Below are 25,490 nucleotides of genomic sequence, written 5' to 3' on the forward strand. Positions count from 1 at the left end.
TCCTTGTTTCCTGGCCACCCCCTCCAGAGACCCCTGTCCCTAATCGCCCTCAGGACCCCACCCCCAACCCAACCCTCCTGTCCCCTGACTGCTCCGACTCCTATCCATCCCCACCCCCTGGGAGGTGGCAGAGTGGAGCAGGCTGGGGCCGTGTCGCTACACTTCCTGCCACAGGTGAGTGCAGAGGATGTCCTTTCCCCAATCTCCCCGCACTCACTGGCAGCGGGAAGCGGAGCAGCCCAGCCCCAGCCAGTTCCACTCTGCCAGCTTCCAGCCGTGGCACTCCACTTCCTGCCGGGCAAGTGAGTGCAGGACCTTTCCCCAGCCGTCCCCCAGTAACATGGCTGGGGACGGGACAAGGGAAGTGGAGCGGACTGGGGACGTGTCGCTCCACTTCCCGCCGCAGGTGAGCGCGGAGAGGTTGGGGAAAGGACACCCCCCCATACTCACCTGTGGTGGGAAGCGGAGCACTGCGGCTGGGAGCTGGCGGAGTGGAGCGGCCTGGGCCGAGCTGCACCACTTCCGCCACTGCTAGTGAGTGCGGGGGTGGGGGGGCGAGGGAAGCAGAGCAGGCTGCTCCCAGTCCCCCGCTAATTCCCCAGGCCACTCTGGGACTGCGGGGCCCCCAAAAGTGCCCTCCCACAGCTCCTGCCCCCCAGACCCAGCGCAGGGGAGCCCCTGACCACCTCCGAGACTGTCTGCCCCTTATTGAACCCCTCGGCCATGGATTTACCCGGCACCATTAACGCTGCTCAGAGCAGCGTGTCAGAGCTTTACCACCTTGTATGCGAACCCATCTTATATCAGGTCGTGTTATATCGGGGTAGATCTGTATCATTTTTAACCAGCAATTTTTACATCTATTTTGAGAGCTTCACTTCCACGCCTGTCTGTAAAGCACCTGGCACACTGTTAGCATTCTACCATTAATAATACTTCTAGTTTGGCTGTATTTTAATTTTTGTGTCAAAATCTTGTAAATAAAGCTTTTTTTTTTTTTTTTTCATGAAATTTGAATGGAAGTAAGATTGAAAATGTAAAATGAGTAATAAAATCAATGCAGTGCACATTCAATATGCTGTATTGTTTCTGTATGTTAGGTAGTATGAGTATGTAGAGTTTGCTTTCAAAAGTGGTTAGTGTAAACCTCTGTTTTTCATGTAGTTATAAGTACTTACTTTTTTTTTAATCTTCCAAAGCTGCCTGTTAAGCCCTGTCTAGGGTAGGTAATTGAACTGTTGCTGAAAATGGTTTTCTGCAGTGTTTGTCCCTGCACCAGTATGGAAAACAGTTAGTTTTGGCCAGTCTGTTTAACAATCTTTGTTTTTTTCTTACTAAAATTTTCCAGTGTTGCTACCAGTTGCTTAGCTTTATTCGTCACAGCCTAGCTGGTTGTGTATATTGTCTTGTCTACATGGAGAAGTTATTCTGGAATATGGTAGGGTGTGAATTTAAAGTGCAATAGCTACTTCAGAATAATATCCCGTGTGGACACTCGTATTCCAGAATAAGGGTGCCCACATAGGGAGTTATTCCTGCATAGCTATTGCAGGCTAGTTTATTCCGCAATAGCTATTCCAGTCAATTTTGCCAGGTACACAAGCCCTAAATCTCAAGATGCTGTAATTCCCACTATGGCAGTGTTTATCACTGCCGTAGAATATTATATTGTCCCATCCTGACAGATTCAGTTAGCATCGCCACACGCATCTAGCTTATACTGTTGAGATGGGTTCCGAGCATACTGCAAGTAGTGGCATGACGATGACTTTCTTAGATGTCAGTTTCTATAGTGCGTCCCTCAACCCTTTTTTCTTTTTCCGTCCTGGGGGTGATACACATCCCTTGTTTATCCTTTTTGGGAGGGAAGGGGAAAAGCAATTTATCACCTGTTTGCTCTCCTGTCCATTTCTGTGTTGTAGAACTCCTGTCACAAATTCCCTAGTCATGACAGATTCAGTGGGTTTTTGCCATAGGGGAAGGTCTCTCTGTTTCTTTCCAGTTGTGTTCCCCTTGCTTTCTGTTCCATTCTTGTTTAACAGTTAATGAAGTAGGAGCATTATATGTTTTACTCCAGGTATAAACCCATGGCTACTCTGCCCTTTCTTTAAAGAAGAAGAATTCAATACATCCTATAAAACAAAACCTAGGATAAAAAACTCAGTAGAACTGTGGTTCTCACACTGTGGGTCAGGATCCCAAAGTGGGTCGCAACCTCATTTTAATGAGGTCGCCAGGGCTGGCGTTAGACTTGCCGGGGGCCGAAGCCAAAGCCCAAACTCCACTGCCTGGGACCAAAGCCAAATCCTGAGGGCTTCAGTCCTGGGTGGCAGGGCCCAGGTTACAGATCTCTCACCTGGGGCTGAAGCTCTTGAGCTTCGGCTTTGACCCCCGGGCCGGGGCAGTGGGGTTTGGGCAGGTTCAGGCTTTACCTACCCCATTTCCTCCCCTCCCCCCACCCCCTTTCCGAGTCATGTAGTTGTAGGAAGGAATGAACTTTAAGAACCCCTACAGTAGAACCATCAAAAGTAGCAGAGCTTGGTGCCTCCTTCTTTTGTAGAGTTTTATATAAGCAATGACTTGTAAGGGAGAAGTGACAGAACGGAGAAGGATTATGGGACCTGAACTTTCCATGCAACTTGAATAAATTGAAAATAATATGTTTTGTGTTAAGCTGTGTTAATAATTTAGTATTAGTGGTTGCCAATGTGTCCTTTGCCAGCAGTGTATATTCATATCAGTGGGCTGCTGATTCTCGGGGTCCAGGGGTTAACTGGAACTTTTGAAGATCAGCGGTAGTCAGCAGCAGGGGCACAGGATTCCGTATCTGACTTGTTATAGGTATCCATTCTTGCCCTGATTTTAAAATGTTAAGATCACAGTATTGGTTCTGAAAAGTTAACACCTGTCCAGTGTGAACGTTAATAAAATCATGAATTTCGTTTGCTGACTAGAGAAGAGCAGCATTATGACCAACTTTTTAGGTATGTTTTTAATTAAAAAAAAAATAGTAGTCTGATACTGTCATAGGAGCTTTCTCCCTTGGAACTGTACATTTGGCAGGAAATTATCAGAATTAAAAATTGTGGGAGCTCAGAATTGCTTCTCTAAAACAACTACTGGTAGTTTTGTGATTGGTTTCTTTCAGTTAGCAACTGGTAGTAAAAAGAGGAGTGGAAATACAAGAAGAATGAATGAAAAAAGGAGGAAAAATAATCCCAAATTTTTGATGATGTATATATCTTACTGAAACTGTTGTTTCATTTATTGTATTCTTTCAGCTGTGTTAGAAGAACTTGTTAACACTGGACGTCTGAAAGGCACAGTGGTTGGTGGGAGACAGGATAAGGCTGTGTTTGTTCCAGACATCTATGCCAGAACACAGAGCAACTGGGTGGACTCCTTTTTCAAGCAAAATGGCTACCTAGGTAACTAATCTTTATTCTTTATGAATAAAAGGTCTTTTTGGAAATTGATCTAGGTAACTAAAAGAGAGAAGAGAATCCAGTACGTGTGACTGAGGCTTATAAGAATAATTGAAGTGCTACTACTGTAGTTGGTATTTCTTTGGTAAAGTCTTTGCTACTGCCTTCCAAAATACATGCATACGGTATATAACTACATAATTGCAGTGCCTAAATTTGCAAGCTGTTCTGTGTTTGTCCTTGCCTACATAGAAAGCACAGTTGAGCTAAATAAAGTCCTACATATTACTTTAACGACGAGAGAACAGTTTGAATGTTTGAAATGCCAATGGATACATTTACAGGGTATCTTTATTTATCAGGAGGATAGTTTGACACTTATTCTGTTACTTTATATGTATCATGCTGAATGTGTGGGCTGGGCCCTTTAAGAGCAGATATCATAAGCCCAGAGGTGGCTCAATGTTTTTTGCCACCCCAAGCACGGCAGTCAGGCAGCCTTCGGCAGCGTTTCTGTGGGAGGTCCACCCCGGTCATGCGGATTTGGCGGTGGTTCTGCAGGAGAACCTGCTGCCAAAACCGACCTCTTGCAGAAACGCCGCCAAAGGCTGCCTGACTGCCGCCCTAGTGGCTTGCCGTCCCAGGCACGCGCTTGCTGTGCTGGTGCCTGGAGCTGCCCCTGCATAAGCCTGACTGGTGGTGGGGATTTGGAGCTAGACCAACAAAGGTAATTAGGCGCCTAGCTTCTTCTTTATGTGCCTATGTCCAACATTTAGGCATGACTGCTCAGCTGAGGTCTAACTTTGCGTGGTGCCCAAGTTTACATCAGCATGTGCAGAGAGACCTAAGCACTGATGTTGCTCTATAGCTAATGAGCTACTCAGAGCCCCAGCTTACCCACCTCCCTCACTTTCACCGCCTCATCTGCAGAGCCCTCTCTGGTAGGCACTCTAGCGTAGCTACTTGTTCCAGTGCTGCACAAAAGACATGCCCACTATTCCCATGCTTAGAGCACTCACCTGGGATGTGAGGGACCCAAGTTTGAATCTCTGCCTGATTTGGAGCAAAGACTTGAATTCATGTTTCCCACCTCCCAAGAGAGTGTCCTAACCTTTGGTCTATTGGCTGTAATGAGGTGGATGTGTTCTGAATTTCACTACTGGCTAGCTTAGGTGGTTTCCTGCTCAGCTTGCTGTCTTCTGAGGATGCCTTTCATAAGGGCCTAGCTCTCCCTGTTCATTGTACAGGTGGGTGCCAAAGTTGGGCTGGCAGGTTTTAGAGGTTCTAAAAGATGTGCTCTAGGAAATATTTTGGGAAAATTCTATGGACAGTGTTGCACAGGAGGTCAGACTAGATTATCACAATGGTCCCTTCTGTCCTTGGAATCTGAATATCTTCCTAGTTCCTATTTCTTATCTGAAGTCCAAATCCTCTATGACATCACAATGGATTGCTATGGAGATGCATATAATTTCACAGAGGATTATGACTTCTAGTAAGGAATAAACTGGAAATGTGAACGAACTTTTAAAAAAGAAACGCACTCTTTTAATGCAAGTGTCAGCGTTTGAAAAATCCATTCAGTGCATTGCCTATGCAGGGGTGCCCAAACTTTTTGGCCCAAGAGCCACATCTGGGTGGGGAAATTGCATGCAGGGCCATGAATGTAGGGCTGGGGCAAGTGGTTGGGTTGTGGGAGAGAGTACAAGGGAGCTTAGGGAGGGGTGCGGACTACAGGAGGGGGCTCAGGGCAGGGGGTTGAGGTGCAGGAGGGGTTCATAGTGTGGGTTCCGGCCTGGCGCCACTTACCTTGAGTAGCTCTGGGGTGGCAGCGGCGCGCAGCAGGGCTAAAACAGGGTCCCTATCTGCCCTGGTCCCACGCCGCACCTGGAAACGGCCGGCACCATGTCCCTGTGGCCCCAGGGTGAGGGTGCAGAGGGCTCTATGCGCTGCCCTCGCCTGCAGGCACCACCCCCCTGCAGTTCCCATTGTCCGGGAACAGGGAACCACGGACAATGGGAGCTTCAGGGGAAGTACCCGCAGGCAAAGGCAGAGCACGGAACCCTCTTCCACCCCACCATCCAGGAGCCGGCCACTTCCGGGAGTGGTGCCGACCACTTCTGGGAGTGGCGCAGGGCCAGGGCATGCAGGGAGCGTGCCTTAGCCCCGCAGCGCCAAGGGGTTGACAGTCCCGCGGGCTAGATCCAAAGCCCAGATCGGCTGGATCCAGCCCCCAGGCCGTAGTTTTCCCCACTCCAGCCTATGGTGAATAAACAGGAAGCTTTCCTATGTGAGTTCTGTAACTTTTTCAGAATCTACGCTTACATTAAAAAAACCCTCCATATGACCTTCCAAATATGGATCAAGTGTTAACCAATGCATCTAGATCTGCAGAAGGATCACCCCAGTGCCTCTGCTGCAGCTTGAAAAAGAAGCAGAATGAAAACTGACCAGCTTTTATTCCTTTAAATTGAATAAGTTGTGGCAGCATGGGTGTTTTTCACCCTTGGCAGAGTAGACTTAGCCTATGTGCTACTTATGTTTAGGTTAAATTTCTCAGATCCTCTCCTTACATGTAAAAACTAAGGTTTGAAATTGTATTAGTGGGGTTCATGAGTATGCAATCAGTGGGATGGTTTCTAAATACAATGTTTTTTTCATGAGGCACCGTTGTCTCCAAGAGTTTTAGTATCTTCCCTGTGTGTGTATTTGTTCTTGGAAATGTTGATTTCTTGAAGGCCCAATGAATGGGTAAAACTTAATAAACTTTTTACAATTTTACAGAATTTGATTCATTGTCCAGACTTGGCATCCCAGACCCTGTGAACTACATAAAGAAAAGATACAAGTCCACAAAGCTCTTATTTTTGAAAGCAGCCTGTGTTGGTCAGGAAATTGTGGATCAGGTGGAGGCTTCAGTAGATGAAGCCATCAGCTCTGGAACGTGGGTGGATATAGCGGTATGCTCTTTTTTTCAGTGGGATGTATTTCTTCCCCATTTTATTAGATATCATCCAATAATGTTACTTTAAAGAAGAATTTTCAGTTTACTTAGGTCTAATAACCATTGAAACAAATGACTTCTGCTTCACCCCCTTAAACTTGCCTGAAGCTCAGTCAGGCTTTGTCGATAGACTTCTACAGCAAACTCATTCTTCTGAATCAGTACAGAATCATTGCTCCAGTATTGTGTTAGGGAACACTTTACTTCTGGAAGTGCCGTTTGTCAGATGAGATTTTTAAAACAGACTGTCTGTTTTACTTTTCACCAAAATAGGGGGATGTTAGAATTTAGCTAGAACACAAGGTCTAATTTTAGCAATAATATGCTGCCTTATTTTCTGCCCTAGTCTATTGGGAGGCACTTTTAAGTTTCTATCTTCCATTACAGAGGCAGCTGTATATCATTGCTGAGTGAAATTAATTAGTATTCCTAAACCACTTTGGGATCTTTCATGATTAAAGATCTATTTAAAATATAAAGACACATCTAACTCAGATGTAGCACAGTATATTTTAAACAGTTACCATATAATTGTAGGTCCTCTTAATACATGTAAAAAATGGCCTTTTCTGTTCTTTATAATGTAATATTATGTGCAGTGTATATATAAATGATTTTGTTTTTTAATCTTAGACTCTTCTGCCCAGTTCACTATCCATAGAAGATTCTGGAATTTTGCTTCAGCAAGTGATGAGATCTTTCAACAAACATTTGCCAACTATAATCTTCAGTGATACTATTGTAGTCAGTGAGAAATTTATAAACAGCTGTACTGATCTGTTCAGGGAGTTGATGCGCCACAAAGCCGAAAAGGTATGATGTCTTGTATATCTGGATGTGTGTATATGTATTTCTGTTTTTAACCATATTTGAATTTAATAGTCTGCAATTTTTTATACTTTATATTTCATATGATTTAGGTCTGAAAACATATTCATGTAAAAATGGTGTCATCTGATTCCATGTGTGTGTCATTGTCTTTCAAAGCAAATCTTGTTTAAAGTAAAAATGTTTTCTCCAATGCTATCTCGCAAGCTTCAGATCTGAAAGTATGTTCTTTCCACCTAACATATCATCACCAGTATAAAGAATTTAATTAAGTTCTGTTGATGTTGTCAGTAAAGCATCTGAAGTAATGACACGATGAAAATTATTTTAGGACCACGTTCTGTTGTTGGATGCATTTGTGCAGCTCTCCCTGAAGTCCTAAGTGGTAAATTAAGGGGATATGATTAGGAATACATGCTGGAGGAAATCTCAGCAACTGAAGGTGCCATTTTTACAAAGCCAGTTTTCTTATCTTGACCACATAAAGTTCGTAAAGCACTAGATAATTTTATATTTATCATTCATTGTTGAATATTTCATATGGGTGAGTTGAAAGATCTGTTACTCGACCTGATTTAAAGGTTCTATCAGATCAATCCATAGATATCAAAGTTGTACAGCTGCACTGTACATCTCAGCATGTTTTACAGCCTCAGTCTTATTCTGATACCACCTACATCCAAAGTAAATGAGAACTTTACTGAAATTGCTGGCATAAAAGTGGTATGTGTGGGATCAGGCCCTATTTTAGTTATTGTTGAAATTTATGTGATTTATAAATAAAGAAAAATGACCATTTCCTATGTTTAGAAATTCAAGTGTGTCCTTATTAATAAGTTGAGGAAATACAATAAGAACCTGAAAACTATGTTTATATTTTCACAATGTTTCAGGATCAGTAACTGACTTGTTTCTACTACAACAAAGTTGAGAAATACTTCCATGCACACTTAACATATCAGATTGCTAGTTCTGCTAGTGTATTATCTAGGTGAGATCAGGGAAATGAAAAGGTGTTGACCAAGGCTGCTTTAGTGAATGATTTGTCTGGAAGATTTCTAAGTATCTCATGCAATATAAAGAGATAATTTTAAATAGGGCTATCAAGCAATTACAAAAATTAATTGTGCAATTAATTGTGCAATTAAATAATAGAATACCATTTAAATATTTTTGGATGTTTTCTACATTTTCACATATATTGATTTCAATTACAACACAGAATACAAAGTGTACAGTGCCTACTTTATATTTATGTTTATTACAAATATTTGCACTGTAAAAAACAAAGTAAATATTATTTTTTCAGTTCACCTAATACAAGTACTGTAGTGCAATCTCTTTATCATGAAGGTTGAACTTACAAAATGTACATGAATTATGTACAAAAAACCCTGTTTTTAAAAATAAAACGGTGTAAAACTTTAGAGCCTACGAGTCTAATCAGGCCTACTTCTTGTTCAGCCAATCGCTCAGACAAACAAATTTGTTTATGTTTGCAGAAGATAATGCTGCCCTCTTCTTGTTTACAGTGTCATCTGAAAGTGAGAACAGGTGTTTGCATGGCACTGTTGTAGCCAGCATTGCAAAATATTTACATGCCAGATGTGCTAAAGATTCATATGTCCCTTGATGCTTCAATCACCATTCCAAGGGATATGCATCCATGCTGGTGAAGGGTTCTGCTTAATAACGATCCAAAGCAGTACAGACCAGCGCATGTTCATTTTCATCATCTGAGCCAGATTCTTAAATCTTGGGTCGAATGCTATAGCTATCTTTAGAAATTTCACATTGGTATTTTCTTTGCATTTTGTCAAATTTCAAGCAAAAGGGTTCTTAAAACAAACCACGTGTGCTGGGTTGTCATCTGAGCCTGCTATAACATAAAATAATAAGGCAGAATGTGGGTGAAACAGCAGGAGAAGTACAGTTTTCCCCCAAGGAGCTCAGTCTCAAATTTAATGAACACATTATTTTTTTAACAAGCATCAACAGCATGGACTCGTCCTTTGGAACGATGGCCGAAGAATGAAGAGGTGTGCAAATCTTTAGCACATCTGTCACATAAGTATCTTGTGACGCCAGCTACAAAAGTGCCATGCAAATGCCTGTTCTCACTTTCAGGTGACATTTTAATTAAGAAGTGGGCAGCATTATCTCTCGTAAATGTAAACAAACTTGTTTCTCTTACCAATTGGCTGCACAAGAAGTAGGACTAAGTGGAATTGTAGGCTCTAAAGTTTTACATTGTTTTGTTTTTGAGTGTAGTTATGTAACAAAAAATACTATATTTGTAAGTTGCACTTTCAAGAAAAGAAATTGCACTACAATATTTGAGTGAGGTGAATTGAAAAATACTATTTCTTTTGTTTATCATTTTACAGTGCAAATATTTGTAGTAAAAAATATAGTGAACACTGTACACTTGGTATTCTGTGTTGTAATTAAAATCAATATATTTGAAAACATTGAAAAACATCCATATTAATTAATAAATTTCAGTTGGTATTATGTTTAACAGTGTGATTAATTGCGATTAATTTTGTAGATAATTGTGTGAGTTAACTGAAACTAATCGACAGCCCTAATTTTAAGTGACTATTTGCCGTGTTATTGCAGCACTCCAGTTTGTTTAATAAAAAGTTTCACTTTAAGAAAAACTTGTATTTCCCCATGCTATTTATTGGCTGATTTTTAAAAAGTATGTTTATTCTCAGTTTTGCCCATGTAAGCTTTTATTTTTCCATAAGCAATTTTAACCACACAGAGAAAAGAAAGAATAAATTAAAACCCTTCCAGCCATCCTGATCTGTCCAGGACTATTCCAATATTCTTAAATCAGTCTGAGTAAAAGAGTCCCAAACAGTGTCCCAGCTCCTCTGTTGGATCAACATATACTGCCTCCCTCCACTCCCCCCCCACCCCCACCCCCCTGCCTCTTGTCTCCTACTTCTGGGGGCCCTCCCTCCCAGCTGCTGGGCTGGATGGCTGCTTGTTCCCTCCACCTGCTCTCAGTGCCTTGGACTGCTGTCTGCTTTCACTAGTGTCTCTTTTAGCAAAGCTTAGAGCAGCTGGTGTCAAGCAGTATCAGATCCTCGTCTTAACGCAGTGGAAAGCAGGATAGCTGAACCAAGAGGGTTTAGGAGGCCAGTTTTCCCCACCACAAAAAGAGAGAAATTAGGGAGGCAGAGAAATGTTGTGTGTTTTTGTTATTTTTCCCCCCATAGTGTGAAGATGTGATGAGGAACCAGCCTCGCCTGTTAGGCAGATATAAAAAGCTCAGGAACAGCCTAAACTTATTCATAATTGAGGCGTTGTTTATCTAAGATATTCATGTCCACTATTACCTTAAATTCAGTAAAATGCACATACAAACCTCTGGCACCCCGTGAACCCCAGGTTCTTTGGAGAATTATGTTTTGGAAGATAATATTGGTAATAGAATTGAGTTACAAAATTCAGTACTGTAATTCTACTCAATCTATTTAAATAATGAAGTACTGTTTAGACTTCAGGATTTATTAAAATATTTGAGACTCACACTGTCTTTAAGTTTCTTGACTAAATACATTGCTGTAAAATTAATGTAGTTTTTTATTGGATTTATTTTACAGTTCTATTATTCATTGACTACCTTGGTCATATTAAGCTTGCAGGACAGGTTGTTGGGTTTGGAGGAGGAAAATAAGTATTTTTTTTCCTGTGCTGCATGTAGAACACATTCTGTGTTTAAGACAATCTGTTTTAAAATGTCTAGACTGCATGAATGATGCTTTATTAGTCACATTCTGCATTTATATTTTGACATTAAATGAATTATCTTCATTCCAGGAAATGAAAAATAACCCTGTTAATTTAGTCACTGAAGAGGACCTGAAAGAGGCTTCTATTTTAGAAAATTCATCTGCTAACAAAAAAGACAGAAAGGATGAAAGAAGGAAGAAAGCAACAGGTAAGGTATTCGGAATTATTTCTATTTATATAAAGGAGCACCTGTCTGCCCTTGGCCATACTTATTTATAAAAGTACTCCCATTTACAACTCCACCGGTTTCACCTAACCCCCCAGCTGACAATAGTTAGGCAAAAAGTAAGCAATGAAAACCCCTCCTCCCCCCCAACTCACCATCCTCCTCCTTCGTCCTACTTTCCATATGGCAGGGGAAATTGATAGGCTTTGCAGGGTACTCCAAAACTCATCAAATCCGGACCCTTTCAGATGAAGTCGGAGTGAGTTTTAAAGTCAGAGTCCTCTCCAAGCACAACTTGGTAACCTCCTCTCTGTTATGCTGCAAGATCATAATTATTTGAAAGTTCACAAGGTTGTTGTTTTTTTAATATGTTCTGGGCTAAATTCATACTGGGTCTAAGTATGCATAGCTCCATTTAGCAAAAAAAAAAAAAAATCTTACAGTAGATCTCAGTTTGCTCCAGAATGTAAATATACATAAAATCTTTCTGAACCTTTACAGTTTTCAGTAATCACTGAAGAACTTAAATCAGGCTAAACATAATGCAGTAATTCTTAAAGACTTTAATAGGGTGATTCAGAAATTTGTTTTAGTCCCTCAATGTTGTGTCCTATTACAAGCTACCGAATCAAAACACTGGTATATCTAGCTTAATTGGATATAGTATAACCATATATTTAAATAGAACATTAGTTTCTACTCTCAAGAGATTGGGACTGAGTTGGCCTGGAAACCAAACTTATTCTCACCACAAGAGACAGCTGATTTTTCTAGGGCATAGTTGTTAAAGAGGAGTTTGAACTTTAATAGAACTGTCATAAATAGAATGACTTCCAGCCTTGCTTGTGTCTTACTCTTCATAAGCATAAACCAGGGGTAGGCAAGCTATGGCATGAGTGCCAAAGGCAGCACACGAGCTGATTTTCACTGGCACTCACACTGCCTGGGTCCTGGCCACTGGTCCAGGGGGCTCTGCATTTTAATTTAATTTTTAATGAAGCTTCTTAAACATTTAAGAAACTTTATTTACTTTACATACAACAATAGTTTAGTTAAATATTATAGACTTATAGAAAGAGACCTTCTAAAAACGTTAAAATGTATTACCGGCATGCAAAACCTTAAATTAGAATGACTAAATGAAGACTCGGCACACCACTTCTGAAAGGTTGCCGACCCCTGGCATAAACAGATCAAACTGGCTCAGAGCAGCACTGTGTAATGTTCTTCCAAATCTGAGAACAACCAGCTTCATAAATCATTTAGGAAATTACTTTCTGGTTTTTGTTCAGTGCTCTGTTTCTTATTGCAGTGCGGCATACAAAGTTTTTCACAATACAAAAGTGATGCTTGTGCAAATATTAGGTAAAAAAGGCAACACAGCACATTTCATAGTTTGCAGAGTACAGAGACGATATTTTGCAAAGTTTTATCACCACTGCTAAACCAAGAGTTTAGTTGACTCATATAAAAGGATCTTACTTAAATCCCAGCTGCCGACAGACCACCTGTGTATTCAGCTCAGTCCACCCGNAAAAAAAGGCGGGGAGGCCTAAAAATCCTGCAGTGTTATAGTTCCTCTAACCAGGCTGTCATTGGATTTACAACCCATTCACTCTGTTGTTTGAAAATTACAGCCTGTATGCTGTCTTGTTCGTGCTCTCCACAGATCAGATCTTGGTTGCACATGTCGACAGTATAAGCAACTTCTTTTGTGTGCTGACCCACAGTGTGAAAGATAGGATGCAAATCATTAAAGAGCTTCTTTTAAAATAGCTTTTTATTGTTTCTGCTTATTATACTGTTAACTAAACAACCAATTCCTGCTCAATTTAATTCAGTCACAGTTCAAATAAACCTACAAAAAGCCTGTTTTTTTCCTAAGTTACAAGGTGCCAGGGCTTACCCAAAGATAAGTTGTTCCTAACCTACAGCTTAAGTATCACAGCTATCGCTATAGGGTCCGAGGACGTGACTGAGCACCAGGGCTTGGGAATTCATATTAAATACATAGCCGGCTAATTATACGGTACAAGCATTTGAATACTGCCTTTGTATGTTTTTCTTAAGCAATAGTAGAATTAATCCATTGTTTAGCCGCTTGAGAATGTAATTATTTTTACATTAAAATATGAGGGCAAAAACTTCAAAGTTATTTCTTGTATGGAATGCAATTACTACAGAGTGTAAAATTTTGCAGATGAAAAAAGCAGAAACAAGGGCAGAAGGATTTACATGGTAGAAAAGGAACATACTGAAAATTGAGATGCTATCAGCAATTCGATAAATGCTTATAGTGCAGGATTTTGTCCTGTAATGTGGAGTATTCATAAAATCATAGAAGATTAGGGTTGGAAGGGACCTCAGAAGGTCATCTTGTCCAACCCCCTGCTCAAAGCAGGGCCAATCCCCAGACAGATTTTTACCCCAGTTCCCTAAATGGCCCCCTCAAGGACTGAACTTGCAACCCTGGGTTTAGCAGGCCAATGCTCAAACCACTGAGGTATCCCTCCCCCGCTCATGACATGTTAAATACAACTGCAAAAATTTTGTTGAGTAGTTCAATTGTTCATCAGGGCTGACCTGCATTAATAAAAATCTTATTTTCAGCCATCAGGTTGCTTTTCTTGTGTTTTGAGCAATGATATCTGGTTTTGTTGTCTGTCGGGAGCAGTTATTTTACTAATGTTGTTTACATGATATTTGTAATTTGATATAAGGAGTAGTCACATTTTTAGAAAGTTCTGTTTATTTTAGTAATGAAGTGACAACTAATAAGTTATTAATCAGTATGTTTCTTTTTCATGTTCTTTAAATATCAAACTGTCACTAATTTGCAATATGTAATGTAGGTTCCATTCATGATAGGTTGATAAGATTATTTCACTAGTATCTTTAACAAATAGTTCAGTCTCATCTGTTACCATAACTATGAAAAACATCACATTAAGGGATAATGCTTCTGTGTGTACTAAACACATAATTTGCCACCAGAGGGCAGTGGAAGTGTGAGAGGAGGAGGTGGTGGAAATGCCAGAGAGATCAAGATTAAGAAAACCAAGAAGAAAGGAAGAAAGGATACGGAGAGTGATGAGGAATCACAAGCAAGTAGCACAAGTTCGTAATTTTGTTTTAGCCAGTATCTACTTACACTGACATACGTTATCTTCTGCTTTTGTAAGTCTTTGTGTTTCTCCCATTATAGCTATCTGCCCAGATAAAATATCAAAAGATACTAGTGTGTTGAGCAGGTTAAATTGTATAAATGAAAATGTATCTCAATATAAATTGTGGTATTGTAATATGCATTCATAGTGAGCATTGTCAGCAATTCTTAAAGAAATCAAAGTAAAGGGAATTAGAGCAAAATTGTTACTAAATTCAAGAAAATATAGAAAATAAACAACCTTGATTTCAAGATGCAGATCATACTTAGTCTTTAAATATCTGCTGAATAATGTATGATTAAACCCAGCAACTCTTATCTAGTTCCAAAGTTTAACTAGCTTAAATTAGGAAATCCTAGTGATGAGTAGAAATAACTGATCTTTTTTCCCTTGAAAAGGAAAACCTCCAGCAAAAGTTTTAACTTTGATTCAGTTTTAACTTGGATTCTTTTCTAAATGAAGGGGGAAATTTGCGGTGCTATAAATGTTGGTAAATTCTAGCTTTTTAAAGGTGACTGTTATAATTGAAATAAGAGTGAAAACGCTCTCAGAAGTTTTATGGTTTATCCTGCTAATTCCGGTTATACAAGTCTCTTGAATCCCTAACAGTAACTAAAAGCTCTTTCAACAGATTTGAGTAGTTCATATAGGGTATGGTTATACTATAGCTGCTAGAATGCTTCTGTATCTGAGCCGCTACAGTACCATAGTGTAGATACCTCTTCATCAGCAAAAGGGGTTTTTCTGTCACAGGGATCGGCAACCTTTGGCACGCAGGCTGGTTTGTTTACCTGCCGTGTCCTCAGGTTCGGGCGATCGCGGCTCCCACTGACGGCAGTTTGCCACTCCAGGCCAAAGGGGACTGCGGGAAGCGGTGCGGACCGAGGAATGTGCTGGCCGACACTTCCCTGTTCTATCAGTATAGTTAATCCACTTCTCCAAGAGACAATAGCTAGGTTAATGGAAGAATTTTTCCCTCAACTTAGCTGCGTCTACATAGGGGGTTAGATCATTTTAGACCTGAGTGACACAGCTAGATCATTTTTAAATGTGGACCAGGCCGTAGTGCAGACGTGGCCAAACTGTGGCTCACGAGCCACATGTGGCTCTTCCACCATTAAAGTGTGGCTTGCAAGCCTCCTCTGTGCATGCCCCTCCCCCCCTATTCTCCACCTACTAGACTGGGGAAAAGGGGCGGCGTGAGAATCTCGGGACCTCTGCCTTCCAGTGGGGTGGTGAGGTAGGAACTTCTGTCAAGCGGGGAGGAGGGTCTCAGGGCTTCAGCCCTGCAGGCCACACCTGCCAGGGCTCGGGGCTTCAGCAGGAGTGGGGCGGAAGCCCCAAGCCCCAACTCCTGGCAGATGTGCTCCAGCTCTCAAACTTCTGAAGATTGTTGTATGCAGCACGGAGGGCCAGTAAGTTTGGCCACCCCTGCCATAGTGCGATAATTCTTCAGACTGTTCATCTAGGTGAAATACTAGCAAGATGGGTTTTTTTAAGTATAAGCCTCCATAGTTTAGTTTAAAATCAATCATTGTAAATGTTAATATGTAGTAATAAATGTGCTGAGTTTAATAGCATTTGGTGAGTGCTGTTTGGCAACTTTTTATCTACTGAGCTCTCTTTCTGATACACAACTAGCTTGACTGACACTATAAATTCAAATTTAACCATTTCCTCACTTCCAAGTCATTAAATAAATAGCTCCACCTCTTCCTGTTCATTCAACCTTGTCTTTTATTGTTTTATCACCTCTATGCCACTACACCGTCAGTGCTGCCATTCTTGATGCCTCATTTATCTGTTTCTTCTTCAAGCAGGTCTGCATCTCTTTTCATGTGTAAGGTGTAGCATAATCCCTTTCCTACTCTGCTTCTCCATGTCATTATCTTGCACTCCTTTTAATCCCCTGAAAACTTATTTCTTCTGCAGTGTACACAATAAATGTCATGCTAAGTTTTAAAAAAAGAAAAAAAAAAAAGGAAACAAAGAAAAGAAAAATACAAAACCACCAAAATATGTTTAAGCTTAAGTTGAGTATTCATGTGATTGTATTGTTATAAACCCCCGTTCTCTCCCTAATGCTGCTTGTACTCATTCATTGTGTTTTGAAATGTAGGTGATAACCTGGCATAAAGGGGACTCTGTCATTTTATGTCTTGCTTTTGAGTGCTATACAAAAATATCTCGGCACCAAATAACAAATGTGAGAAAAATCTAGAACTGACATTTTTACCTTTATTTCATAAATTATCCACAATATAGTAGAAGTTTTCAAGTCATCTGAACAGAAATATCAGTCTTTTTATTTGTGAGAGAGTTGTAACTGCATCGGTGGCAAAAGTCATATGGCTTAACATTCACTGCTAATCCATTTCATGCTAGGGGTCAGAGCTACTGGACATTGTAATGTCCTGTGCCACATGGGTAGCTTTAACTAAAATCATCTCAATGTTCTGCCATTAAAATGTTGCTCATGGTCATTACAGGTAGGAATAAGCATCTGGAGATTCCTTTCATGTCACGGGAAGAGATTCAAGATGTTTTAAGGAACCATATACAGGACTGCCCCGAAGAGCTTATTACAGAACTTGCTGAACATTTAATACGGTAAGTGCACTAATTCATCTTGGTAAAATTAGGTGTTTAATGATTCATTCTAAATGAATCTCCTGCTTGCTTTGACTGGAAGAATAGTACTTTTTTTTTCTGAGAGAGAGAGAGAAGTCAGAATCGTAGTGCTTGCTGCTTGGTGTGGCTCAGTCTATTATTGCAAACCTCCTGGCATATCAGAAATCTGTGCTGATACGACATTCTAGGAAGTGCTGTTTCTGTATGGTGGCAGTTTGTATTACCTTATCTGCTAGCCAGCATATTCTGTACTGTGAGAGTGACCTTAGAAAAACCCACACCATTTTAAGTGCATCTTAACTGTCTGATCTGACATCAGTTCAGTGACCATTTGGACCAGTATATAAATAGCATCCTCACTGGACATCTTATATGCTTTTTTTCCCCTCTTGTTTGGATTTAGGGACAAGTTTTATAGGCCTGTGAAATTGAAAACATTGACAAGGACTTAACTAGATCATAACAAATTGTGCTGCCAAAAGTACCAAAAATACATAATATGCATACATTTTAATAATCTCTCCTCACTTATGCACTATTACTTTTAGATACACTTATTTCACATTCTGGAACAGGAGTGTAACAACCTTCTCATTAATAATGAATGTATTTGGATAAACCCAATTTTTTTTTAATAGTTTTAAGATCTTCCTTTTTTTTCCTGTTCTGAGGTCCCTAACAAAGAGCTACCAGGAAGTGGTACGTTCAGTATTCGTGTCTTCAACCTCTTCTTTGTCTGGAGCTAGTAGGAGGCAGACCATCAAGGATTTGCAGGAAGAGGTTTCAAACTTGTACAATAATATCCGATTATTTGAAAAGGGAACAAAGCATTTTACAGGTACAACAAATACTTCCTTAAAAAAAAAAAAAAAAAATGAACACCTCAATACTAGAAAGGTGATGACATTTGAATATATTAGTAAAAGAGCGACAAATTATTAAGGATGCAAACTATGCTGTCATTGAGTAGAGTCTGTTTTAGCAAAATCTAGTTTTATTTAAATAATTTCAATTCCAAGGAGGGAGAGGAATTTCAGTGGTACTGTAAGGTGGTAAAATGTATCTATGGGAAGTTTAGGGTGAAACTAAGAACAGGGAAAGTACGCTGAATATGAGGAAAAGTATCCTGATGACATTTGTTTGATTATGGAATAGTCTCCTAAGTGAAGTAGTAGAGCCTTCATCACTTGAGTCACTTAAAACATGGATGGACAAATCACCAGGCAATATACTATAGTCAAGGCTTCTCAGATTTCTTCACATTATGGACAACATCTTAATTTAGAAGGTCTCCCCTGCCATTCACACTTGCATAGCATCCCTGTGGCAACTACAGTTTGTGCTTACATGTAAAAAGTAGCATTAGAGGAAAAATGAACTATTTCTAGCTGTCTCTAAAGCAGTAAGTTTTCTGCCTTTTTGACATATATTAATCATACTGTCTCTTTTTGCCTTTCATTACATTTAGCCCTAGAATCTGTTCTTCTTCATCCTGCATGTGTTTCTGTGCAACTCCTTCCTGCACTGTCTGTTTAGTTCCCTGAAGGTGATGCCTCTTTGCCTAGTTCCTGGAACCCTGTTGCTTTAGTCCCTTTTCTCCTGCTCTCCAGGATATTTCTGTCTTACGGTGGCTGGCAGCTCCAGTCTTATTTGTGGTTCAGGAGCTGTCCTCTGGCACCAGTTTCTTCTCCTCTTTATGTAACTGCATTCCCTAGGTATCAGCTGCTCTGACTCCTCCGTTCCAGTTGCATTTTCAGGCCTCCAGGCTCTTGCTTGCAGTGAGGAACTTTGGACCCCTGTAGAAGCAGCTGGAAACAAGAAGAGCTTGCACCACATGTCCAGCTACCTTTCTGTGGACCACCAGTAGTCCTTAGCCCACCGCATAGGAGCCACTGCCGTAGGGAAATCTGAACTGTCATGTGGGTGGATTAGACAACGTAATAAGTTACTTTCTTACTCTTTTACTTAAAGAAATTATATCTTACAGATGAGACACAAACTAATCTTGCCAAACACATGCTGAAGACAGTTTGTACAGACATCACAAATCTTATTTTCAACTTCCTTGCTACCGATTTAATGATGGCATCAGAAGATTGTACTGCCATTACAAGTGAGGTATGTAGATACCACTTTCATTCCTCTTTAAGGCAGTTTCATTTTAATAATCGCAATATTAATGTTCTTTCCTAACTATTCACAACAGCTTTTCAGTTATAAAGTACTGATATGAAGATGAACCTAACATTTATTTGTAAAACAATATTATGTTTTTTTCCCAACAGGTCAGGAAAAAGATTTTAGGTAAATTACCCGAAGAGACCAGAGTTCCTTTAACTAAGCTACATACTTCTCTGAATGGCAAGGTAAATTGCTCCAAAAACTTCCAGAGTTCAAATTATCCATTCTACTAGTGTAATACTAATAGCCACCTGAGTTAAAGATTCGGATAGGTGATTACTGTTGCTGTGAAGGCTGCATACAAATATCCTCAATCCAAATTCTTGTAAATCAGTAAGAATAAGTCAATCTTCATCTCATAAACATTTTAAAGGAGCTTTATGATGTTGGCAGTAGAGATTAAAATGCAGTTTTTTAAATTTTATTTAGAACACTTGATAATTCATATATCCTCCCCCTAAAATTCTTGAGCCCTCATCTCTATAGGTATTTAGGCATCGTAATCATTAAATTGTGGACTACAGCAGCTGTAGAACAAAACTGGAAAGAACGAGTTAGTGCCTAACGTACAAAAAAGGCTTATCATATTTTTCTTAAGAAAAGTAGATACTGTGTATACTCATTCATAAGCCGAATATTTTTGGTAAAAAAGGTGACGCATCAAAGAGCATCACAAAAACTACTTTGACTGTAATACCTGGAGGCTTAACTTCAGTTCTACAACCGCTTGATGTCTGCCTGAACAAACCCTTTAAAGACAGGCTACGCAACATGTGGTCTGAATGGATGTGCTCAGGCATGGCAAAGTTGACAAAAGACAGGAATCTTATGAAGCCTGAAATCAATCTGGTCGCCCAGTAGATCAAGGACATGTGGGTGTCCATTCTCTCGGAAATGATAGAAAAATCATTTGGGAAATGCAATATCAGCAATGCACTCGACAGGTCAGAAGATGATGCCATATTTGATGATGACACAACAGGCTGATGATGAGAAGGAATCTGAGTCTGAAGACGACACTGCCACTATCTACGATGACAATGCGGGTGCAGCTTTGATTGAAGCCGAGTTTAATGAACTGTTTTTGGTGAATCAGAGACTGATTCATACTTTGAAGGATTTTAAGACTTTTTAAAGTCTCATATTGTTCTAAGTTACTTGTTTTAAATATCCATTTACTGATTTTAAATATTGACTAATTTTGAAGGTGAATACATATTTGTTCAGTTATTATAACAAAAACAGGTTTTTCATTAGGTTACATTAAAGTAATTCTTGCAAAATTTTGAGTGTTTTTTGTGATGTCAGCTTTTAAAATGTAGCAGCGGTTGGCAAACTTTGGCTCCCGGCCCATCAGGGTAAGCTGCTAGCAGGTCAGGAAATTTTGTTTACCTGGAGCGTTCACAGGCACGGGAAGTGGCCCTGCAGTGCCCATTGGCTGGGAATGGCAAACCGTGAACACTGGAAGCTGAGGGGCTCCGTGCCTGTGAACACCTCAGGTAAAACAAAACGTCCAAGCCCACTGGAGGCTTACCCTAATGGGCGAGGAGCCAAAGTTTGCCAACCCCATAAACATAGGGTCGGCTTATGAAAGGGTCATACAGTTTTTGCTATTTTTACCTAACCATCTTGGGGAGTCAGCTTATAAACGAACAGGCTAATGAACGAGTATATAAGGTAATATTGCAATACTTTCTAGAAGATGATATATTGTATACTTTTTTCCACATTCATTTACTTAATTTTATACCCTTTACTATTTAAATATATAAACTTTTAAAGGTTTAGTGGTGTTTTATTTTAAACGGAATCCTTTCCCTCATCTTATATTGGTAATTATTTTACATCTCTATGATCTGAATGCCATCATTTTGAAGAGAGAAAAACAGTGTGCTTGTAAACTAGGTTTTTTAGCCACTATTTCAAATTAAGTGTCTATACCTGGGTCTAATTTTTTTTTATAGAGTTTAGAAGACTTTCTTTTGTGCCTCGATTCTTCAACAGATGCTTGTGATATTATGGTTAAAAAAGGGGACAAAAAGAAGGAAAGGTAACTTTTTTAAATTGTATTTATTACCTTAAAGAATTGTGCAAAGTGGGAAATATAGCACCATTTCTGCACACATTTTAGATAATTAACTTGGTAGCAGTGGAACATGTAGGTAGATAAAATGTGGAGGAGGAGATAAATTCAGGAGTCTTCTTTTTTTAGACAAAGTTTAGGCAGCTTTCCAAACATCAGATATTGAATTTGCAGATAGCGTACCAAGTTTGAAACTAATTTTTCTGATAGTGGAGCTAGCTGCTCTATATCGTTTTTTACAGAGATGTCCTTTTAAAAGTTCAGGATGGCATTTTTTAAAAGCTCAGGATGGCATTTTTGAAAATGCCACCCATTAATATTAAGAATCAGTCTGTTGGGAGGAAAAAAGTTAATATCCATCAAATCTAAATACGTATTGGCAATTCCAACCTGATAAAGAACAAAATGGAAACAAATATGTTTTCTCTATGCACTTTGTTTTCTTAGGCAAATTCTGTTTCAGCATAGACAGGCTCTGATTGAACAACTGAAAGTCACAGAAGATCCAGCTCTTGTTTTACACCTGACATCGGTCCTGTTGTTTCAGTTTTCAACACAGTGCATGCTTCATGCACCAGGAAGATGCGTACCACAAATCATTTCTTTCCTAACTACTAAGATCCCAGAGGTATTCTGCTTTTGAAATAGTACCCTGTAGTGTCTGACTGTTCTAAGAAAAACATGGGACTGTCCAGCACTGAATAGTTCTAGGTATAGAATATCAAGATATAGAATCTATAGGTATAGAATATAAAACGTCTCTCTATTTTATCTGACTCAATCTGTTTGTTGGTGTTAGCACTCTAGCACTTCCATGTGGCTTCATCCGTCACATGTCATCTGTAAATTAGTGATCTGTGAGGATGATTCAGAGCTAAGTTGTCTCGATTTCCAACCCTTGATTGTAGTTTAAAGGTAGTCATTTCATTGAGCCGTTGATGGAGTGGTTTCATGAGATCAACAGCATAAATGTTTATCAGAGTCTAGAGCAGGGGTGGGCAGACTTTTTGGCACAAGGGCCACATCTGGATATGGAAATTGTATGAGCCATGAATGCTCATGAAACTGGGGGTTGGATGTGGGAGGGGATGAGGGTTTTGGCAGGGGGTGCAGGATCTGGGGTGCAGGAGGGTGGGACTGAAGGGTTCGGAGGATAGGAGGGGGTTAGGGCTGGGGCAGGGTTGGGGCGCAGGAGGGAGTCTGAGTGCAGGCTCTGGGCGGTGCTTACCTCAAGCAGCTCCCAGAAGCAGCAGCATGTCCCCCTGCTCTGGCCCCTATGCAGAGGCACGGCCAGGCAGCTCTGCGCACTGCCCCATCTGCAGGCACCACCCCTGCAGTTCCCATTTGCTCCATTGGCTGGCCAGTGAGAGCTACAGGGGAGGTGCTTGGGGTGGGGGCAGTGTGTGGAGCCCCTGGCAGCCCCTATATGTAGGAACTAGAGGTGGGGTTCTGCGAGCTGCATGGAGCAAGCGCCCAACCCTGCTCCCTGGCAGGAGCTTGAGGGCCAGATGAAAACATCTGAAGGGCCAGATGCGGCCCCTGGGCCATAGTTTGCACACCCCTGGTCTACAGGTATCTGCAAATTTATTGGATTCACCTTCCTAGGGTGGACCATTGAACAGGTCCTCATTCTCTAACCATTACCTCTCCCCAATCCTGACTTATTTCAATTTAATTTTAAAGAAAATCCAAGGTGCACCCAAAAATGTGCTTCAAACTGCTGTCAATCAGGGCATAGCACTCCCTCCTCCAGTGGCTAAGCATGCTGTTTCTGTAGTGTAGATGCCTGTTCATTACTACAGACATTTTATTTTTGATGTCCCTTAAAATATTCATGTTACAATTTAGATTGTAAAATGTCTTGATGGAAAAATATTTGCTTACTTTAATCTCACAAAGTCAGCTGTGCTCCTTTAAATAACTTTAACCCATTTCTTAAATTTTTTTCTCCCCTCAGGATCAGCATTCTCTTCTGGTCAAATATCAGGGATTAGTAGTGAAACAGTTGATCAGTCAGAATTATAAGATTGGACAAGGGGATGATGACACAGTGGATGATAACCTAGGGGAGAAAGCATGTCCAGATGCTATTCGAAAAGAACTCCAAGAAATCACCGCCTCTCTCAAAGATCTTGTTCTCAGACCCAGAAAATCTTCTGTGACAGAGGAGTGAACTTCTAATTAAATCTCAATCCAGCGAACAGTCAGAATATCTTTTTCTGAAAGGAGAAAGAAGTTCACTTTGTGGGTAGTGAAGAATGGTTGAGATAGTCTTGGCTTCCAAAATTTTGCGTATAGAATTGAAGCCTGAAGGATAACAGGCAGTGGTGGAACTGAATTTTGATTTACATTCTTTAAAATATATTTTACCACATTGCATGCATTGTTACATAAGACATTAATAGCAACACTTAAATTGGCTATGTAATTAAAATTCTAAGATGGAGCCTTTCTGTAGTATTTCAGGAAATATTTGCTCTTTCAAATGCTTAAGAATTCTTATACATATATCCATAAGTTTATAATTTGCTTTTCAGATGTGAATTCCCCCTTCCCCTTTTTTTTACCTGTATAGTAATTATCAAAATGTAAACGTTTGTCTGGATTCCACAGCTACATTTTAAAATTAAGGTTATAGGTATGTAATAGCATGGCATGAGAGGTCATCTTTACTTTTTTTGATCTCATGAATTTGAACTTTTTCAGGAGTGCATATTAAGCAGTGCAGAGGTTAATAATGAAGTGGTCAGGCACACCTGCACAAAATAGTAAAAATATCTGATCAGTTCAAATAATGTTATTAACCAGAGAGGCTATGGTGCTGAATTAAGGATGGATTTCTAGAATTTTTTTCAATGAATTCCAGTGAACTTTGCACACACTATTATTTTTCATTTCATGTCCCTTAGCTAATGATTTGTCATAAAACTGCAGGTGACCTGTATTGAGTTGTTTTGGTTTTTTTTGAGGGAGTGAGGTGAGGACTTCTGTAATTAGCATACAAGTTAGCTTGTTCATTTAACTGAAGGGATTCCTAGAGAGGTTTCTTAAAGGGCAAACATTTATTATATATGCCATTTTTATTTGAGAGAGTTTGGTTCAGAATTTTGTTCACTTTACAGTATGTTTGTTAAAAGAAATTCTGAAAATGTTAACCATTTTGGATATGTTCTACAGTGTTTTTTCTAGTGTTAACCTATTCCCAGAGGTATTTGATATTATTTAGCAATATTTTTGTCATGTCCGTTGTAATTTACATCCTCATTTGTACATGGGGTGTATTCTGTGTCTTAGAGAAAATATGTGTAAAGTATACCAACTAGAATCCTTCTGATATTAGTTAATTACATACATTTTGTATGTCAGTTGTATATTTTTTTATTTGTTTTGGAGCAGTTTTAATTTTAATTTATCAAATCAGTTTCAGCTTGTTATCACTGAAGTATGCAATGATTATATATACTTGTAATGTTACCTAGTTGCTTGCATAAAATCAAGTCTGAATAGTAAGGTAATAGACATTGCTGTTCCATGAAAATAATAGTTGTTCTAAGTATTCTCTCACTCTTGCCAAAACTCTTTTTTGGCACTGAGAAAAACCTACTGTAGAGAAGTTACCAAGTAGCATTGTCTGTTAAATTCCTGCGGGTCATGTGCAGTGGTGTGCACTGGGTAGAAGTCAACCAAAAATGTCCCCAAAACTGTGATTGCAACAAAAGAAAGGTGACTTGAGATCTGAACTTTTGTCTTACTGCATTTAGGCATGTTTTTAGAATGGAGTTTAAAAAACAGAATCACATATAAAATCACTAAATTACTGTATTAAATTCAATAATATCTTTACAAAACAGCAGTGATCCTGTACAAAAGAGCAGCTCCACTCTCTGCCCTCCAGACTTAGACTTGTGTCCATCGTCCTAGCCAGAAGCCCCCGTACAACCATGTCACCTGAAAAGAAGGGTCAGAGAAAAGCAAAAGGGGAAAATATTCTGACTGCTTTAACTTTATTAAAAAAAATGGTTTGCATACAATAAACTTACTTAGCCTCTTGTTACTGAATCAAAATAGTTCTAATTTTCCTATATTAAATGTACACACTTTTAAATGGCATTGATGATTTTGTAAATAATACTGTACAATCTGATATCTTTATGCAAATATAATTATTTTAATAAAGTTAATGGTTAAGTGGATAAAA

At 39.7% G+C, this 25,490-nt stretch overlaps 1 protein-coding gene across 1 annotated transcript in view; it reads left to right on the forward strand.

The window, feature by feature from the left end:
- Positions 1-25,490, forward strand: part of UFL1 (UFM1 specific ligase 1) — a 43,873-nt gene extending 18,383 nt beyond the window's left edge. Inside the window, exons 8-19 of the mRNA XM_032774062.2 lie at positions 3,282-3,428; positions 6,210-6,385; positions 7,063-7,242; positions 11,092-11,212; positions 14,225-14,347; positions 16,887-17,007; positions 17,700-17,866; positions 19,016-19,146; positions 19,314-19,394; positions 21,174-21,259; positions 21,740-21,920; positions 23,250-25,490. Of these exons, the coding sequence (XP_032629953.1) occupies positions 3,282-3,428; positions 6,210-6,385; positions 7,063-7,242; positions 11,092-11,212; positions 14,225-14,347; positions 16,887-17,007; positions 17,700-17,866; positions 19,016-19,146; positions 19,314-19,394; positions 21,174-21,259; positions 21,740-21,920; positions 23,250-23,465 (1,730 nt within the window). The 3' untranslated portion in view covers positions 23,466-25,490. The remainder of the gene's footprint in view (positions 1-3,281; positions 3,429-6,209; positions 6,386-7,062; positions 7,243-11,091; positions 11,213-14,224; positions 14,348-16,886; positions 17,008-17,699; positions 17,867-19,015; positions 19,147-19,313; positions 19,395-21,173; positions 21,260-21,739; positions 21,921-23,249) is intronic.

This window comes from Chelonoidis abingdonii, chromosome 3 (genome assembly GCF_003597395.2).
Source record: "Chelonoidis abingdonii isolate Lonesome George chromosome 3, CheloAbing_2.0, whole genome shotgun sequence".
Lineage (NCBI taxonomy): Eukaryota > Metazoa > Chordata > Testudines > Testudinidae > Chelonoidis > Chelonoidis abingdonii.